Here is a 20,857-nt window from a genome sequence, read left to right as displayed (position 1 = left end):
AGAACAAAGAACATGGGGAACAGAACGTGGAGAACACAGAACGTGGAGAACACAGAACGTGGAGAACAAAGAACATGGGGAACAAAGAACATGGAGAAGACAGAACGTGGGGAACAAAGAACATGGAAAACACAGAACGTGGAGAACACAGAACGTAGGGAACAAAGAACATGAACACAGAACGTGGAGAACACAGAACGTGGGGAACAAAGAACATTGAGAAGATGGAGAACACGGAGAACACAGAACGTGGAGAACAAAGAACGTGGAGAACACAAAAAACCCTAACCCCATTTACAGGATTTGGTTAACTTCAGTTCTTATTGGTTTGATCATTGATCAGAACCTGGCTCATTGTACTGTAAGTTCTGGATCTGACCTGGGTTCTTCTGATCCTGATCAGATCCTCAACCTCCTCAGTGGTTCCTTTGGACATGAAGTGGTGAGTCCAGACACCAACAGAGGAAACTCATTGTTTGATCACTACCCAAACATCATGACCAGGTGGGACAGACAAGGAAGCTCGACCTATCAGGTAACAGACAAACTCAGCTGTGTTTTTTATTACAAACTTTATTAACGTTACAAACTGAATTCCTCTTCACCGTCTGAGCGGCTCATCATCTCTGGGCGGACCGAAGGCGTCAATCTCTCTGACGATCCGCTCAGCGATAGTTCTGCTGTTAGCGGCGACGATTCTTCTGGACATCAGGTCCAACGGTCCTCCTGAACACAGACAGACAGACAGACAGACAGGTTCAGTCTCTCCTCCAGCAGACACTCTGAGCTGCTGTCTGAGCATCTTTACCGTCCACGTCCATCAGGACTCCTCCAGCCTCGGAGACGATCAGCGACCCAGCAGCGATGTCCCAGACGTGGATCCCTATCTCATAATATGCTTCAACACAGCCAGAGGCCACCAGACACATGTTGATGGCTGCAGTTCCTGCTCCACGCACACTGAACCACACAGAACCATCAGAACCACACAGAACAATCAGAACCACACAGACTTTCTAACATTGTAGCAGTAGTGTTACCCGTGTACTGGGATGCAGAGGACGTTCCTCAGGCTGGAGAAAATTCTGTCGACAGCATCCGGGTCTCTGCTGGATCCGAACTCTGTGGCGATGATGGACTGTTTGATGTCTGACAGAAGAACCGAACAGAGGTCAGATTCTGGTCTCTGATTGGCTCAGATCATCATGACCTCACGTCTGTTGCGCTCATATCGGCTCCAGACACATCAACAGGTTTTCTTAATTTTTTTTTATCTCTGTGGAGAATTAAAGAATAAATCCTTGTGTTGTGTTCTCTTGTGTTACGTTGCTTTGCCCTGTGTTGTGTTGCGTTGCTAATTGCTGACCTTCCTGATCAGAAACCTGCAGTGGCTCTCCATTACAGAACGCTCCCTTGCCTCTTCTCGCTGTAAACATTTTATCTTCAAGACAGCTGAAGACTACACCGAACTCCACCTGAAAGACAGACAGGCGAGACTGTGGAGGACTGTAGAAGACTGGTGGACTGTAGAGGACTGTGGTGGACTAGAGGGATGTAGAGGACTGTGGTGGACTGTAGAGGACTGTAGAGGGCTGTAGAGGACTGTGGTGGACTGTAGAGGGCTGTAGAGGACTGTGGTGGACTGTAGAGGACTGTGGTGGACTGTGGTGGACTGTAGAGGGCTGTAGAGGACTGTGGTGGACTGTAGAGGGCTGTAGAGGACTGAGGTGGACTGTACTCACCTGTTTGTTGACAGAGAATCCGATGGAAACAGCAACAAAAGGAAATCTGTTGACATTAAAGTAATTAAAGGTCAGTTTGAATTATTATGCTAATAACAGTTTATTATACTGTTGATCATAGTTAATGTTTTTATTCATAAACACTGTTAACTGCTCTGTGATTGGCTGTAATTAATGAATTCTTAAAAACTCACGCATGAACAAAGTTGGTCGTCCCGTCAATGGGGTCGATGATCCAGGTGGGAGCATCAGTCAGGACACAAGACTCACCTGCAGCTACAGACTCCTCCCCTATGAACCTACACACACACACACACACACACACAGACAGTGGAGACCCTCATAAGTGCAGTGTGTCCTCACAGTCTGTCCTCACAGTGAGGGAGGGAGCGCTTCTTACCTGTGTGTGGGGAATTTCTCCTTCACTGATTGGATGATGAGCTGTTCCACCTTCTGGTCAGTTTGTGTCACCAAATCAACAGAAGAACTCTTCGTCATCACCTTCCTGTCATCCTGCAGAGCCTCCCGCACCACCTGATCAACGCAACTGATCAATGCACCTGAGCAACACACCTCATCGACACACCTGAACAACACACCTGAGCAACACACCTGAACAACACACCTGAGCAACACACCTAATCGACACACCTGAACAACACACCTCATCGACACACCTGAACAACACACCTGAGCGATACACCTCATCGACACACCTGAGCAACACACCTGAGCGACACACCTCATCGACACACCTGAGCAACACACCTGAACAACACACCTGAGCAACACACCTTATCAACACACTTGAACACACCTGAACAACACACCTCATCAACACACCTCATCGACATCCACTTGCAGTCCAGACTCAGCAGACAACACTCACCTGTCCAGCTCTCCGTGCAGCACCGACTGCGTGGTCCATGGCGGTCTGCCATACATCAGCCATGTTGGAGGAGGAGCTACTGTTTCACCTGACAGGTGTGTCACTGCTGCAGCTGATTGGATAGAGAGTCATCAAACATTATGATTGACAGGTCCGTCTGATCACCTGATCTTCTGATTAAAGATCTGACAGGTGGATAATTAATGAACAGACTGTACGTGATGACGTGTCAGGAACCGGTGTATCGATTTAACGAGTGACCGTGTTAACTGGTGACCATGAGCCGAATGCGTCTGCGCCAGGTGTGAGACAGGAAACACTCGGGTATGTTTATGCTCACGAGGACAGCTACGAGTCTTTCTGGATTAAACACCTGCCGTAACTATGACAACCACAGACTCATTCGGCTGACGGTCACCAGTTAAACCCGAACCAACACGAGACTAAACCTGTCGGACCATAACTCACCTGTCTGACCATAACTCACCTGTCTGACCATAACTCACCTGTCGGACCATAACTCACCTGTCTGACCATAACTCACCTGTCTGACGATAATCCGATGCTGCTGCAGTAGGTCAGCGGCCCCGCTCACTTCCGGCTTCCTCCTTCTTCTTCTCCGTCGTTGAGCAGAGTCCTGCTGCCTCCTGAGGGGAGGAGCACAAGTGTAAGTGTGTGTGTGTGTGTGTGTGTGTGTGTGTGTGTGTGTGTGTGTGTGTGTGTGTGTGTGTGTGTGTGTGTGTGTGTTTCCTCACTGGAACCGAGGGTCTAAGGACAGAGGGTGTCACTCCCTGTACAGATTGTAAAGCCTCAGAGGAAAATGGACTTTGTGACTTTGGGCTGTACAAATAAAATCTGACTAACATTTGATTTGATTAAACCGCCTCTGGTCAGCTGATGATCCACTTCTATGTTTAAATTAGTCACGTGCAGAAGGTGACGTCACTGGTTAAAACTCAGGAAACACAAAATAAACTTCAGTTTTTGTAGTTTTGTAGTTTTATTGATCTTCAGTTTATTTAATGCAGCTGCAGTTACAGAATGTAGCCACAGGAGGCAGCGACAGATTGAAACAACTGCTGCACAGCGAAGAAGAGGAAGAAGTAGAAGAAGAGGAAGAAGAAGAAGAAGAAGAAGAAGAAGAAGAAGAACAACAACAACAACCACCAGGTGAGTCACTCAGCAGGTGAGTTTGATCAGCAGGTGAGTTTGATCAGCAGGTGAGTTTGATCAGACAGAAACTCGCTGCAGAGAAGAAGAAGAAGCAGCTGCTGTTAGCTGTCTGTTAGCAGCTAGCCTCGGCTAACGTTAGCCTGTGTCACAAACACTGAGAAGGAAAAAACTTTAAACTCAGTTATAAATGTTAAATATGAAAACAACAACAACAACTGTGCACATAGAAACACATAAACATAAACCTGTCTGTATACACAGAAACATTTCACACCGCATGTGCAGTGAAACAGCAGAGATGAAGTAATAAATACACAGAAAGTACATGACTAAAATATGATATGTACGAATATAATATGTACTAATATATGTAGTAATATGTTATGTAGTAATATAATATGTACTAATATATGTAGTAATATATATGTAGTAATATAATATGTAGTAATATAATATGTAGTAATATGTTATGTAGTAATATAATATGTACTAATATATGTAGTAATATATATGTAGTAATATAATATGTAGTAATATAATATGTAGTAATATGTTATGTAGTAATATAATATGTAGTAATATAATATATAGTAATATAATATGTAGTAATATGTTATGTAGTAATATAATATGTAGTAATATGATATGTAGTAATATGTTATGTAGTAATATGATATGTAGTAATATGATATGTAGTAATATGATATGTAGTAATATGATATGTAGTAATATGTTATGTAGTAATATGATATGTAGTAATATGATATGTAGTAATATGATATGTAGTAATATGATATGTAGTAATATGATATGTAGTAATATAATATGTAGTAATATAATATGTAGTAATATGTTATGTAGTAATATGATATGTAGTAATATGATATGTAGTAATATGATATGTAGTAATATGATATGTAGTAATATGATATGTAGTAATATAATATGTAGTAATATAATATGTAGTAATATAATATGTAGTAATATGTTATGTAGTAATATGATATGTAGTAATATGATATGTAGTAATATGTTATGTAGTAATATGATATGTAGTAATATGATATGTAGTAATATGATATGTAGTAATATGATATGTAGTAATATGATATGTAGTAATATAATATGTAGTAATATAATATGTAGTAATATGTTATGTAGTAATATGATATGTAGTAATATGATATGTAGTAATATGATATGTAGTAATATAATATGTAGTAATATAATATGTAGTAATATAATATGTAGTAATATGTTATGTAGTAATATGATATGTAGTAATATGATATGTAGTAATATGTTATGTAGTAATATAATATGTAGTAATATGTTATGTAGTAATATGTTATGTAGTAATATGATATGTAGTAATATGATATGTAGTAATATGATATGTAGTAATATGATATGTAGTAATATGATATGTAGTAATATAATATGTAGTAATATAATATGTAGTAATATGTTATGTAGTAATATGATATGTAGTAATATGATATGTAGTAATATGATATGTAGTAATATGATATGTAGTAATATGATATGTAGTAATATAATATGTAGTAATATAATATGTAGTAATATATTATGTAGTAATATGATATGTAGTAATATGATATGTAGTAATATGATATGTAGTAATATGATATGTAGTAATATAATATGTAGTAATATAATATGTAGTAATATAATATGTAGTAATATGTTATGTAGTAATATGATATGTAGTAATATGATATGTAGTAATATGTTATGTAGTAATATGATATGTAGTAATATGATATGTAGTAATATGATATGTAGTAATATGATATGTAGTAATATGATATGTAGTAATATAATATGTAGTAATATAATATGTAGTAATATGTTATGTAGTAATATGATATGTAGTAATATGATATGTAGTAATATGATATGTAGTAATATGATATGTAGTAATATGATATGTAGTAATATAATATGTAGTAATATAATATGTAGTAATATAATATGTAGTAATATGTTATGTAGTAATATGATATGTAGTAATATGATATGTAGTAATATGTTATGTAGTAATATGATATGTAGTAATATGATATGTAGTAATATGATATGTAGTAATATGATATGTAGTAATATGATATGTAGTAATATAATATGTAGTAATATGATATGTAGTAATATGTTATGTAGTAATATGATATGTATTAATATGTTATGTAGTAATATGATATGTAGTAATATGATATGTAGTAATATGATATGTAGTAATATAATATGTAGTAATATGATATGTAGTAATATATGTAGTAATATGATATGTATTAATATGTTATGTAGTAATATGATATGTAGTAATATGTTATGTAGTAATATAATATGTAGTAATATAATATGTAGTAATATGTTATGTAGTAATATAATATGTAGTAATATGATATGTAGTAATATATGTAGTAATATAATATGTAGTAATATAATATGTAGTAATATGATATGTAGTAATATAATATGTAGTAATGTTCCATATAATCATCGTCATTATAATATTATCGTGTCTTCATTCATGAACATCGTGGTTCTTGGTTCTGTTGAACTCTGTTCTTCTGTTTTCAGGCCGCGTCCTCTGTGATGTCACAGTGATGTCAGCGGTGAAGCAGCGGTACCGTGACATCAGCCCTGTGACGCTGCAGGTGGCGGGCGGAGCTGTGAGCTCCAGCCTGTACTGCGGGGAGGTGGAGGGTCTGCTGGGCGGGCTGGTCGAGTCCTTCCTGGTGGAGCTGTATCGCTGTAAACTCTGTCAGTTCACCTGCAGCCTCAAGGCCTCCATCAGCAGCCACCTGCTGCTCAGGCACCGTCCACCCACGCTCACCTACCTGGAGGGGGCTGATGGAGGGGGCGGGGCTGAGGACAGACAGGAGGCGGGGCTCCACCGGGAGGCATCGCCCTATCAGCTGGATCTGAACGAAGACTCGAAGCAGAGTGATGAAGACTTCCTGCTCTACAACATGCTCGACAACATGAGCCCACCCACATGTGACATCAGCAGTGAGGGGGGGCTGCAGGTCGCACACACCTGTGAGGTGACACACACACACAGAGTAATGTATTGTGGTTTAGACACATGGTCTGTCAGGTGTGTGTGTTTGTTGATAACAGGTGTTCCTGTGTGCAGGTGAGCACTCTGTTTGAGGAGGACTCGTCCATCTTCCCTTTAAAGGGAGCTTCAGTGGATCTGTCCTGTCCCATCGACCCCCCCGCCACGCAGGAGGAGATGGCACAGTCCGCTCACCTCATGACTCTGGGACTGTGCCGCATCTCATCCGCCAAACCTCCTCCACCTACTGCTCCTCCCTGTGCCTTGCGACTTGTGCAGCCTCCCCCTGACAAATCCCCCCACCTGTCACGACACGGCGGCCTGAGGCAGAGTAAGACGGGCGGCCAGGTGACGAGGACGTCACCCTGCAGCAAACTGAGGCTTCCGTGTCTGCTCTGTCCCCTGACGCTGCCGTCCAGGCGGCTGCTGGATGTCCACGTCCAGTCTCACCGGGCCGGCAGTGGGTTCATGTGCGTCTGCTGCAGCTGGACGGCCGACAGCTGGGAGGAGCTGGAGCCTCACTGGAGGAGTCACTGCAGGAGAAGGAGGAGGAGGGAGGAGCACAAACAGGAGAAGGAGAAGAAGAAGAAGAAGAAGAAGAAGAAGAAGGTGTCAGTGGCGAAGCCGTTCACCTGTCCACTCTGTCCGAGGACGTTCAGGAGCATCGCCTCACGAAACGTTCACCAACAAACACATGACGGGTGTGACAGGCGTCGCCGCAGCAGCCGGTCAGGTGAGAACACCTAGAATGCTTTCCTAACCACTTTTATCATAACAAGGTCATGATGAGGATGATGTGAATGTTGTTGACGTGATCTGTGGTAAAACTACAAAGTCCAGAAGATGGACTACAAAACGCTCCTCTGAGATCCTTCCTGGATCCTCCCCGCGCTCTGACCGTGTTGTTTGCTGCAGGAAATGTCAAACTGTGACGTCATCATCAGTCAGAGTGTCAGTAATAATGAATATTGTCCAGCTGTCACAGAAGCAGATGAAGTGTTTGTTAGCTGCTATGCTCGCTCACCCTCCTGTCCACTCACACACAAACATATTAGCAAGTTATGGCAAAGATCTCTGAGGAATCAGCAACGGGAACTTCATGAGGATCTGCAGGACGCTGGATGGCACAGTTCCAAACAGTTTGGACTCTGTGTGTGAACGCAGGCAACAACACAACACACACAATGATCAGAGTGTGACATCACGTCAACACGTATGTTCATGTCCACACAATGATCAGAGTGTGACATCACGTCAACACGTATGTTCATGTCCACACAATGATCAGAGTGTGACATCACGTCAACACGTATGTTCATGTCCACACAATGATCAGAGTGTGACATCACGTCAACACGTATGTTCATGTCCACACGCTCTCTCTGCAGCTGTCACTGTTTAAACACACTGATGTTTAATGACTGAACGCTGTGTCCATTTTTTGTCACTACCACAAGGAATTGTGGGACGGTATCACCTCCTTTTCTTTCCTATAGGATGCTCCGAGTATCCTATGCTAAAGGAGATGATGAAGGAAGCATTGAAGCTCCTTTTCTTCACAGTTAGAGGCAGACATGTTAGCACTTTATTGAGGAAGCTTCATGAGACAAACTGATTATTCAACCACACCCCTAACCTATCAACACACCTGACCACCTGTTTCCTGCAGACACCTGGAGGGGCCAGCTGATTGGACAAACAGGAGGGAAGGAGGCAGACTGCACAGACAGGTACGCAACTGATTCTGAACCAATCAGGAAGCAGTGATTGTGTGATAGTGCTGGACACCTGGCAGCCAATCAGAAAGCAACATTTATGTGTGTTGTTCTCAGTCAGACCAGCAGGTGTCAGCCTGGTTCACTGACGAGTGTCGCAGAGAAGAAGAAGAGAAGCAGAAGGACGAAAACAGACGAAGAGAAGGAGGACACAGAAACAGGCTACTGTTGCTCTCTGTGCCACAGGTAACTACACCACAGGTGACAACATCACAGGTAATTACACCACAGGTGGCAACATCACAGGTAATTACACCACAGGTGGCAACATCACAGGTAATTACACCACAGGTGGCAACATCACAGGTAATTACACCACAGGTGGCAACATCACAGGTAATTACACCACAGGTGGCAACATCACAGGTAATTACACCACAGGTGGCAACATCACAGGTAATTACACCACAGGTGGCAACATCACAGGTAATTACACCACAGGTGGCAACATCACAGGTAATTACACCACAGGTGGCAACATCACAGGTAATTACACCACAGGTGGCAACATCACAGGTGGCAACATCACAGGAAATTACACCACAGGTGACAACATCACAGGTAATTACACCACAGGTGGCAACATCACAGGTAATTACACCACAGGTGGCAACATCACAGGTAATTACACCACAGGTGGCAACATCACAGGTAATTACACCACAGGTGGCAACATCACAGGTAATTACACCACAGGTGGCAACATCACAGGTAATTACACCACAGGTGGCAACGTCACAGGTAATTACACCACAGGTGGCAACATCACAGGTAATTACACCACAGGTGACAACATCACAGGTAATTACACCACAGGTGGCAACATCACAGGTAACTACACCACAGGTGACAACATCACAGGTAATTACACCAGAGGTGGCAACATCACAGGTAATTACACCACAGGTGACAACATCACAGGTAATTACACCACAGGTGGCAACATCACAGGTGACAACACCACAGGTGACTTCACCACAGGAGACTACACCACAGGTGACTACACTACAGGTGACTACACCACAGGAGACTACATCACAGGTGACTACATCACAGGTGAATACACCACAGGTGACTACATCGCAGGTGACAACACCACAAGTGACTACACCACAGGAGACTACACCACAGGTGACTACATCACAGGTGAATACACCACAGGTGACTATATCACAGGTGACAACACCACAAGTGACTACACCACAGGAGACTACACCACAAGTGACTACACCACAGGTGACTACACCACAGGTGACTACACCACAGGTGACTACATCACAGGTGACTACATCACAGGTGACAACACCACAAGTGACTACACCACAGGAGACTACACCACAGGTGACTACATCACAGGAGACTACATCACAGGTGACTACACCACAGGAGACTACATCACAGGTGACTACATCACAGGTGAATACACCACAGGTGACTATATCACAGGTGACAACACCACAAGTGACTACACCACAGGAGACTACACCACAGGTGACTACATCACAGGTGAATACACCACAGGTGACTATATCACAGGTGACAACACCACAAGTGACTACACCACAGGAGACTACACCACAAGTGACTACATCACAGGTGACTACACCACAAGTGACTACATCACAGGAGACTACATCACAGGAGACTACATCACAGGTGACAACACCACAAGTGACTACACCACAGGTGACTACACCACAGGAGACTACATCACAGGTGACTACATCACAGGTGACAACATCACAGGTGACAACACCACAGGTGAATACACCACAGGTGACTTTTGATGGTTGAATATTAAAATAAAATTACCCACAATCCCTCAGTCCACACGTCCTCACACTTTTTAGTACTTTATTGAGAAATTATTTCGTTGCAGCAGCGTCACAGTAACACAGAACACTGTATGCACAGGCATGCAGAATAAACTCTAACTAGAACATTTCTAAAGAAATTTTGAGTGTGCCTGACTCTGGCCCCATCACCCCCATACATTATTACTGACACTGCTCAGCAAATTCAGTAGCAAATTTTGAGAGTGACGAGTGGGCTGTTGCCGGGGTCTGTATTCAAAAAGCACACCTCAAACAGTCATTTTTAACATGTTTATTTAGACACAGGAGCAATTAACATTAGCATGTTAGCATTAACATGTTATCGCTGATGTGTTGATGCACTAGCAATTATTAATTAACATTAGCATGTTAATACGGATGTAACGATACATCGTGCCACGATTAAAATCGGTACAAATGCATGACGACTCGCATCGGTCGACAGAAAAAATGAATCGCGATTCTTGGCGAATGCGAGAGAAGTAGGATATGTTCTTTTTCGTATTTTTAAAAAAATTAGAAATAGGTTACGTTGTGGCTGCAGCTTCCACTGCCGCGTCTGCCTTTCTGTGTCTCACACACACACACACACACACACACACGCACACACACACCCCTACACACACACACACACACACACGCGCGCGCAGTAGTGGTAATCGGCGTCAGGCCTGACTGTACTGTAAATGATACCATAACACAGACCCTCCAGGAATTCACGATGTTGCGATTTGCAACTTCAACGCAACTTCAGTGAATCCCCGAGAATTCAGGGGTGTTGCAATTTTAACCAATCACCGCAACTTCCGCGCAGTCTGCCCGGGGGATTCAACTCGGGTCAGGGAGGCCGCACGGTGCGGGAGGATCCCCTCATGGGACCTCTCCCTGGTGCTGGCTGGCCCCCGCCGGGCGCATTTCCTCTGCGGCGCCGCGACCGGCTCTGCGTTTACAGTGCCCGGACCTCGCCGTGTCCCGGGGCCGTGGACTCTCATTAAAGGGTTAATGAGCTATCATCTTAATTGTTTTTATTTTCAGTTAGCTCATACTTCAAGCTGAAAGGTAATGGTCAGATCAGCTGCTTGCTGGCAGCCCTAATAAGAACACAAACTGTTTGAGAGTTTCTGTAAAGAGAGATTTTTTTCCTACAAATAAAAAGAAAATTTTATTTGGTCAGAATTTGTCTGTAGCTCATTTTGATTTTAACAAAAATCGTGAAAAAAACGTATCGTGAACAAAAAATCGTGACTCGAATCGAGTCGTGAGTTGAGTGTATCGTTACATCCCTACATGTTAATATTAGCATGTTAGCAAATAACATGTATTTGATTAGTATTTGATTTGATTATTTGATGTTAATTAGCATTAATTTTAGCATTGGTCGCTAATGTTAGCAAATAGCATGTCTTTACTCTGCTGTCTCTGTCTGCCATTTTAGACAGAAGTTCAAATTAAGTGCCAATAACTGCTAAAATGGCCGCTGCTCGGCTTCTGCCTGCTGGCCCCTCCCCCCCTCCTCCTTCAAGCAGGCTTAAGGTTGCTAAGCAACCAGGACCAACTCTAATCAGGAGAGCAGTTACTGCACCTATGAGAATGTCAGTTGGGAATGCTGACAGAGACAGAGAGAAAATGCTGAGACCACCCCTCGAACGGAAGGATCTCTGGCCAAAACCGTATTTCCAATCATTGAACCGACATAACTTGGAGCATGCTGAGCCCTTCCTGAACGTCTACATATTTGTTTTGTGTCGATAAGTGAAGAAATGTGCCCTTGAGAGCAATTCAGAGAAACGTTACTTCTGCTTTCCTCCAGAAAATTTCCCGCCTTTTTAACATGGCAGTCTATGAGGCTGTCGATGGGTGTTACTGCCGCATCTTTGCGTCTCCCGCCAAAATGATATATCTGACAGCTTTAGCAGGCGAATGTGAGTGAGACGACAAATTTTATGTATAAATCGTATCTGTAGTGGTGCATTTGAGGCCACAGTAGTCGAATATGTTTTATTTTTTCACTGATTGTTGTCTCTCCTCTCCACTCTAGCGATGACATCACACACTCTTGCTCTTGAAAGTTCTCGCAATACACAGCCATTCATTTTTTGGCATCATTTTTGGCGATTTTTGGCAGAAGAAACGGAAGACGAAGAATAAGCCCGGGAGGTTTTAAAGAGTGTGCTCTTTCAGGCACATTCAATAAGCGCGCTGGATAACATATAGTGTGCACTTTCAGGCACACTCAATGAGGAAGAACATTTAGTTCTACCTCTAAAAAATATACATAAGAAAATATACATATGTGCAGTAACTTGTGCAAATGTGCGTCCCTTATTAATCCCAGCACTAACCAATCACAGGAGAGGACAGGTAAGAGCTATGATGTTTTTCTCTGCAGGAAGTTCTCCACCAAGCTGACTCTGAGGCGTCACCTGGGCGTCCATGGAGGAGACAAACCTTTCACCTGTCCTCACTGTCCCTACAGCAGCAGACTGAAGGCCTCACTGCTGCAGCACCTGAGGACACACACAGGTAACACACCCACACCTGAGGACACACACAGGTAACACACACATGTAATTAACTGTCTGCACTGGCTGTGTGTGTTTTCAGGTGAGAAGCCGCACAGGTGTGCTGAGTGTCCGTACGCTTCGATAGATCGCAGCTCTCTGATCAGACACAGCCGAACACACAGTCAGGAGAAACCCTACAGGTGTCAGCACTGTGACTACAGCAGGTAACACACCTGAGAACACACACACACACACACACACCTGAGAACACACACACACACCTGAGAACGCACTGACTGCACTTGGCTCCTCCTCTAGCCCTGTATCCTTTAGGTTGCCATGGTGACCTTAACTCCATGAACAGATAGATAGATGGATAGATAGATGGATAGATATACTTTATTTATCCCAAGCTGGGAAATTATAGAATTGGGCGTGGTCAATGGTTGCCATAGTAACTCCTGTCCTGTTTGTCTCTCAGCATCCAGAAGAAGAGTTTGGACCTCCACGCTCGCCGTCATCACACTGGTGAGGCGTTTCCATGCCAACAGTGTGAGTACTCGAGTCCGGACCGTCAGCTGCTGCTGAGACACGTCCGCAGACACCACGACTTCTCCCAGCATGCCACACTGTGACCTCACTTCTGATTGGAGTTTGATGATGTCACCTAATGTACTGCTGATGTCAGTTTTTTTATTTTTTCTGCTAGACAGATTTTTTAATAAAAGTTGAAACAAACCAGATTCAGCCGGTTTCCTCATCCAGTACACCACTGACAGTGAACCCTCCAACGTTTAATCAACGTTTGGTCAACGTTTGATCAACGTTTGACACTAAAGTAACAGAGACCTTACAGAGGGTTAGGTTATGCACAGCTGCAGCAAAACAATAACAAACTATAAACCTTATGGAGATATGACTAAAGCTTATAATAATAAATGTACATGAGAACCTGACGAGACGAGAGAGCACTAAAAATCTGGGGAAGAGGTTAAGTTAGTAACATGAGAAGAGCCCAGTGCATCATGGGAAGTGTAGTCCTATAGCAGCATAACTAAGGGATGACCTGAGTCAGCCCTAACTATAAGTGTGAAGGAAAGTCATAAGTCTACTCTTGAAGACTATGTCTGCCTCCAGAAGCCAGAATGGGAGAGATGTGATCTCTGATCTTGGTTCCTGTCAGAACACGTGCAGCAGCATTCTGAATTAACTGCAAAGTCCTAAGAGACTTATTAGAGCAGCCTGATAACAAAGAGTTACAATAGTCCAGCCTAGAAGTAACAAATACGTGGACTAGTTTTTCTGCATCCGCTTGAGAGACAATGCAAGAGACACAAACAACTCCAAGATTCTTTACAGTGGAGCTGGAGGCCAGGGTGATCCCATCTAAAGTAACTAAGTCTCTAGAAAGAGAGTTTCTGAGGTGTTTGGGTCCAATTACAAGAACTTCAGTTTGTCTGAATTTAACATCAGAAAATTGTAGGTCATCTAACTTTTTATATCCTTAAGGCATGCTTGGAGTTTAGTTAACTGATAACTAACTGAGATCTAACAGGACAAGTACAGAGATGAGTCCTTTCTCTGAAGCCATTAGGAGGTCATTTGTAACTTTAACTAATGTGGTCTCTGTGATATGATGCACTCTAAATCCTGACTGAAAATCCTCAAACTGTTCTTATAAGGGGGGCGGCAGTAGCTCAGTGTGTGTGTGTCACTCAGGTGAATGTTCTCCTGTGCTTCAAGAACCGGATTAATCTGGACCAGACCAACCCCACCCCCCACACACAAACTGATTATCCTGGTTACAGACTGAGAGGGGGGGGGGGGGTAGTATTTATTAAAGCGATATCTTCAAATAAATGAGTAGTGGGGATGGAGATGATGGATGTGTTAATGTCTTTTCTGTATATTCCAGCAACACCACCCCTCAGGTCGGGTTGTGTCCATATATGTGTATCCTGTGGGTGTGGTCTGGTTTCATGTTATTGTCAGTTATGAATTTATTCAGATTGAGACTTTTATTGTTGAGTGATATCTGATTGTTGTGGAAAAATTGCTCAAGTCAAAGGTCAATGCTGAGGTAAGGAGTGAAGAAAGTGTTCGTCCGTCAACAACAAGCTATCTATTATGTCTATGAAGGCAGCAACAGGTCTCTGTGACCCTGGACACCACAGTGTTGAGATAGACTGGCACCTACTGTTCCCAACCAAAGCCAAACAACTAATACTGCTGAGGACCTCAAGGCCCACACGGGACCTTGTGTTACCTAAGGAGAGAAAACTCCAAAACATTGATGATCATAGACTGAGATTCTTCTTGTTACTGTCTGTGTTGTTGTTGTCAATAAAGCCTCATTGGATTGAATGAATCCTGCTAATCCAACAGATTAGCAGTGTGTCCAGTCTTTTAGCAATTAGCAGATTAGCTATGCCCTCAATCTCTCTTTCATCAGTCGACATGTTGGACAGGAGGAACACTCTGCTGCTATCAGGTAAGTCCTCCAACAAACTCCACTCATGTTTTCATATACCTCACTGTGTATACTGTAAATACTGTTAATTCTGTCCATACTACCATTTAGCCATACATATACTACGTTAGACCGGGTTCCTGCTGGATTAACATGTCCACAAGCTGTTTCCTGTCTGTCTGTTTTTGAATCAATAAACCATAAACCATTTTCTTGTTGAATGTAGTGATCACCTCTGACCACCATCTTTGTTTGGGCCATATGGGAAAACATCACTGTTGCCATGGCAATGCTCAGTTTCTTCTTCACTTACTCACTGGTTCTGGTTCCACATGGTCCATGTCAATAGATTGAGACTGGACCTGTAGATGGTCCAACTGTTGGACGAGGTGTCAGCAGCAGTCAGCTGATGACATTTCTCTGCGATTTTTTGTACGATTTGATGAAAATAAATTATATTTAGTTTATTAAATCAGATTTTATTTTTGACTGATTTTGTTAAATCAGTCAACAATAAAAAGTGCAAATCTTTTAAAGGTGACTGACTGAACCAGGAGAATCATGTTTGGTTTGTGTTTCAGTGCCTCTGGTTCTGGTTCTGGTGGTGTCTGGGTTTGCCTTCGTAGTGGAGCTCGATGATACGTGAGTACAAAATCATGACATCATCATCACTCATATGATGTCAAATGATGAATTCTGATCATTTGAATAATTAATACGTCTTATCATTAACAGCTTCATGGAGACGAGAGGAGCTGACGATGTCTGGCTCATCAAAGTACGGCCTGACCTGTTATAACCTCTCACCTTTTATAATTTCTTACTTGTTATGACCGCTCACCTGTTATAATTTCTTACTTGTTATGACCTCTCACCTGTTATAACCGCTCACCTGTTATAATTTCTTACTTGTTATGACCTCTCACCTGTTATAACTGCTCACCTGTTATAATTTCCTACTTGTTATGACCTCTCACCTGTTATAATTTCTTACTTGTTATGACCTCTCACCTGTTATAACCGCTCACCTGTTATAATTTCTTACTTGTTATGACTTCTCACCCGTTTGCAGTTTTACGCCCCCTGGTGTACATTCTGTAAACAGCTGGATCCTGTTTGGCATCAGATCGGATCAGAACTCAGGAGTCTCGGATCTCTGATCAATGTCGGCAAATCCGACACCACCAAAAGCACAGGTCAGTAAAACTATCAAAATAAAACTATCAAATTAAAACTATCAAAATAAAACTGTCAAAATGAAACTGTCAAATTAAAACTATCAAAATAACTTCCTCTCATTATACAAAAATGAATCAGGGTTGGAGCGGCGGTATCAAGGCCCCGCCCACAAGTCTGCTGACTTAATGATGAGCCGGAATCAGCTGTCAATCATCACATGAAACCTCTTTTTACAACATCAAATAACAAATTCATACATCAGCGTGAGAACAACTTGAAATGACTGAGACCTTTATTTTACAAGGGTTAGGGTCAGTCAGCGGTTCAGAATAAAACAACTCTAAACAAATTGTAACAAATCAAACTGTTCTCATTTCCATGGAAACGTATATGTGATCTGCAGGACAGCTCAGAGGTCTGAGTTGTTGTTGTGTTTTTTTCTGCAGGTTTGGCCAAAGACTTCAGGGTCATGAATTATCCAGCCATCCTCATGTGAGTCCTCAGATCAGTTTTACAGTTACTTTAAGGTTGTTTTAAGGTTGTTTTACAGGTGTCAAATGTTTGTTTTTAGGTTGAAGAAAGATGTGAAATATAATTATCCAGGACCGAGAACCAAAGAGGGAATCATGGACTTTGCAAATCGAGTTGCAGGGTGAGTGAATATGACTGTTGTCATGTATGATGTCATTGTTATTTATCGTCCATCGTCATCACTGTGACATCACAGCAGTGTGTCTGTGCCGTGTCTTTCAGGCCGTTGGTTCGATCTCTAAGTAGCGTGCAGCTCTTCCAACATGCCATGCAACGCCACAATGTCATGATTGTTTACGTGGGAGCCACATCACCACTGAAGGTACACACACACACACACACACATACACACACACACACACACGCAGACGCTACAGGGCCATACCAGCCAAAACAAAGAGACTCAGAGACAGCTTCTTCCAAAGGGCAGTCACCATACTGAACTCCAACCTACACTGAACTGATTTGTTTGAACATTGAACATTGCTCCGCATACTGTCGTTATCATTTATTTATTTTATATCTTCACTGTAACCTTTTGCACCATTATGTCATGGCTATCTGCACTTTATCTGTTTTACTGTTATCTGCAAATTATAAATTATAATGCCTTAATACCTCCACCTATTTATGCTGTCAGTCATACCAGTCACTTTATTGTCATACCTGCTGCTGATATGTGCCTGTTTACCTAATTCTTGTACTTAGTAGTTTTTGATATAGTGGTATATATATATATAGTGGTATAGGGGTAGTTGTTGTGGTGGTTTTGTTGTGCATGTCTCTACTTGTTTATTTATGGGTGCACACTATGGGGGGCTTGTAATCTCATTGTACTTGTATAATGACAATAAAGGCATTCTATTCTATTCTATTCTATTCTACACACACACACACACACACACACAGAGAATGATCTTTGACCTTTGTTGTTGTTTCAGGGAAACTTCTCATCAGTAGCCAATGAGCTGATCGTTCACACATTCTTCTTCTCTGCATCCAGAGACGTCCTGCCGAAGGTTTGAGACGTGATCCATCTGTCCGTAGACCTGATTCACCCGTCCAGAGACTGATCCACCTGCCTGTAGACCTGATCCACCTGTCTGTAGATCTGATCCACCTGTCTGTAGACCAGATCCACCTGCCTGTAGACCTGATCCACCTGTCCATAGATCTGATCCACCCGTTCGTAGACTGATCCACCTGCCTGTAGACCTGATCCACGTGTCTGTAGACCTGATCCACCCGTCCGTAGACCTGATCCACCCGTCCATAGACCTGATCCACCCGTCCGTAGACCTGATCCACCTGCCCGTAGACCTGATCCACCTACCTGTAGACCTGATCCACCCATCCGTAGACCTGATCCACCTGTCCGTAGACTTGGACCGAGGATGTGTTTTGTGTTTCAGACCGTCTCCCTCCCGTCTCTGCCAGCTGTGGTGGTTTTTAAAGATGGAACCTACTTCACTTTCAATGGTGAGACAGGACAGCAACCTTTACCTGATGACAGGTAGAACTGACGTTACCATGACAACAGTTTGCCCAGTTTAAAGTCTGTGACAGATGAAAGCAGCTGAAGCGAGTCCGTGTAAACATACATTTAAATCATGTTTCATCGTGTGTGAACTGAATTTCCCTCCTCAGGTGGTCTGACAGGTGTGGCTCTGGGTTCTTGTTGTGTTTCAGAGGAACTTGACGGTGACCTGAAGTCGTGGATCAACAGAGAACGTTTCCCAAACTACTTCAAAATCGACAGCTACACGCTGTATTCCATGGGAGAGTCAGGTAACATAATCACAGCTCACTGTGATGTCACATCCTCAGGGACGTGCACGGCACATACACCTACATGTATGTGTATGCAACAGGTACATGTAGATTTAACCTGCTCAACATACTGTTAACATTTGTTAACATTAGTGCCACAATGTGGCCAGTTACAAAGCTCTTATTCTGAAAATCATCTACGTCCACACACCTACAGGTCTGTCCAATCATTCTTATTTATAAATGTTCACTTCAGACTTTGTAAAAACTAATGGAGCTTAGGTGTGCAGAAAGCTGCTGATTGGCTGATGTGAGGTAACTCTGCCCCTCTGCTGCAGGTAAACTGGTGCTGGTGGTGCTGGTAGAGGAGAAGGGTCAGTGTGAGGAAAGTCTGAGGTAACATCCACCACATAACAAAAACACTGTGACACCGTCATGTGACTGAATCATCTGTGATGCGTTTCCTGTTACCTGTCCAGGTTTAAAGGTCTTGTGGAGAAAGTGGCTGCAGACTACAGAGAGATCTACAGCAGGTCAGGATCTGACACCAAGACCCACCAATATTTACTGTGAATGAATAACAAAGACCTGAAACTAACTTCCTGTCTGCCTGTCTGTCTGTCTGTCTGTCTGTCTGTCTGTCTGTCTGTCTGTCTGTCTGTCTGCCTGCCTGTCTCTCAGACACTTCCATTTTGGCTTCATGGAGGGCAGTGACTACATTAATGGATATGTGATGGGGTAATGTAATGACCACAGGCTGTAACGACCACAGACTGTAACGACCACAGGCTGTAACGACCACAGACTGTAATAACCACAGACTGTAACGACCACAGACTGTAACGACCACAGGCTGTAACGACCACAGGCTGTAACAACCACAGGCTGTAACGACCACAGACTGTAACGACCACAGACTGTAATAACCACAGACTGTAACGACCACAGACTGTAATAACCACAGACTGTAACGACCACAGACTGTAACGACCACAGGCTGATGTGATGACTAAATAAGTTTGATTGGTTTGTTGTTAGTCAGGTGACCCTGCCCTTCATCATTGCGCTTAATCTATCCAATGACGGCTATTTCCTGCCACTGGGCGCCATGGAGACAGAGCGCCACCTGCTGGACTTCCTGAATGGAATTCTAGACGGCACCATCCAGGTGAGTCTGGAGTGCAGCTTCACCTGAAGAATGATTACTTGGAGTATTGGTGAAACATTTATGTGTGACTTTGTTTGGTCTCAGGGTCAGGGAGGAAACTGCGCCTATCAACGCATGAGCCGCCTCATTTATGACATTAGAGTCACACTGACAGTACGTCTATTCATCATTAGTCCTGTTTCATGTTTCCTGTCTATGTGACCTCTGACCTCTCCATCCTGTGTCTGTACGTCCAGCTGGTGTTCATCCAGGCTCCGCTACTTGGCTGCCTCCTGGTCAGCATCCCACTCACCATGGTGGCCATGTTCTGCTACCTCTGCTGTAAGCATCGACCCACCCAGAGCGATGATGATGACAGCGTCGCAATGTTCGCTCCATCGTTACCACGCCGCAAGCAGACCAACAAAAAGTCTGACTGAGTAGGAGAAGATCTTCATGTAAAACTTTACTTCTTTCTGTGTGAACATGCCACGACATCATGTGTGTTCATGTGATTCATCATGTATGTTTGACCCATCTCTGGGAAATCAAATAAAAGCAGTTCAAACAATGAAACACATCACAGCTGTTTAATGATAGATGTTAATGATCCACACTGGGGAAACTCACTTGTCACAGCAGCTCATATGCAGAAGGTTGATGGAAATTACTGATTAATACAAATATATAGAGAAAGTCATGAAGTCCTGCTTCCCCAGTCTCATGCAGGAGGTGAGAGGAGTTGTTTATGATGGAG

The 20,857-nt window shown here is 43.0% G+C and overlaps 3 protein-coding genes across 5 annotated transcripts; 2 read left to right on the top strand and 1 right to left on the bottom strand.

Moving 5' to 3' along the window:
* Positions 1 to 555: 555 nt before the first annotated feature.
* impa1 (inositol monophosphatase 1) lies at positions 556 to 3,291 on the bottom strand. 2 transcript variants are annotated; one of them, XM_027288487.1, is made up of 9 exons: positions 3,176 to 3,291; positions 2,632 to 2,743; positions 2,143 to 2,276; positions 1,937 to 2,041; positions 1,743 to 1,788; positions 1,367 to 1,475; positions 1,041 to 1,149; positions 809 to 960; positions 556 to 726 (listed from the first exon to the last, which is right to left on the bottom strand). In XM_027288487.1, the coding sequence occupies exons 2-9, from the start codon at positions 2,692 to 2,694 to the stop codon at positions 602 to 604; spliced, it is 843 nt and encodes a 280-aa protein (XP_027144288.1). In that variant the 5' UTR covers positions 2,695 to 2,743; positions 3,176 to 3,291; the 3' UTR covers positions 556 to 601. The 2 variants fall into 2 exon arrangements, with proteins under 2 accessions (XP_027144288.1, XP_027144291.1); XM_027288490.1 differs by lacking the exon at positions 3,176 to 3,291 and adding an exon at positions 3,119 to 3,138.
* Positions 3,182 to 13,744, top strand: si:dkey-154p10.3 (zinc finger protein 605). Of its 2 annotated transcripts, none has more exons than XM_027288463.1 (9): positions 3,182 to 3,298; positions 3,660 to 3,801; positions 6,409 to 6,875; positions 6,968 to 7,622; positions 8,559 to 8,619; positions 8,722 to 8,850; positions 12,889 to 13,022; positions 13,104 to 13,227; positions 13,485 to 13,744. In XM_027288463.1, exons 3-9 carry the CDS (start codon positions 6,435 to 6,437, stop codon positions 13,636 to 13,638), a joined length of 1,698 nt encoding a protein of 565 aa, XP_027144264.1. In that variant the 5' UTR covers positions 3,182 to 3,298; positions 3,660 to 3,801; positions 6,409 to 6,434; the 3' UTR covers positions 13,639 to 13,744. The 2 variants fall into 2 exon arrangements, with proteins under 2 accessions (XP_027144264.1, XP_027144268.1); XM_027288467.1 differs by having other exon boundaries at positions 3,660 to 3,817.
* A 1,610-nt stretch (positions 13,745 to 15,354) lies between these two features.
* Positions 15,355 to 20,646, top strand: LOC104932679 (protein disulfide-isomerase TMX3). Its single transcript, XM_010747966.3, has 16 exons — positions 15,355 to 15,494; positions 16,055 to 16,115; positions 16,209 to 16,251; positions 16,546 to 16,669; positions 17,099 to 17,144; positions 17,224 to 17,304; positions 17,406 to 17,505; positions 18,125 to 18,202; positions 18,596 to 18,662; positions 18,873 to 18,971; positions 19,292 to 19,349; positions 19,433 to 19,486; positions 19,635 to 19,691; positions 19,992 to 20,121; positions 20,206 to 20,274; positions 20,358 to 20,646. Exons 1-16 carry the CDS (start codon positions 15,431 to 15,433, stop codon positions 20,538 to 20,540), a joined length of 1,314 nt encoding a protein of 437 aa, XP_010746268.2. The 5' UTR covers positions 15,355 to 15,430; the 3' UTR covers positions 20,541 to 20,646.
* The last annotated feature ends 211 nt before the right edge of the window (positions 20,647 to 20,857 follow it).

This window comes from Larimichthys crocea, chromosome II, assembly GCF_000972845.2.
Source record: "Larimichthys crocea isolate SSNF chromosome II, L_crocea_2.0, whole genome shotgun sequence".
Taxonomy (NCBI): domain Eukaryota; kingdom Metazoa; phylum Chordata; class Actinopteri; family Sciaenidae; genus Larimichthys; species Larimichthys crocea.
This window is presented reverse-complemented; position numbering and strand designations above follow the sequence as displayed.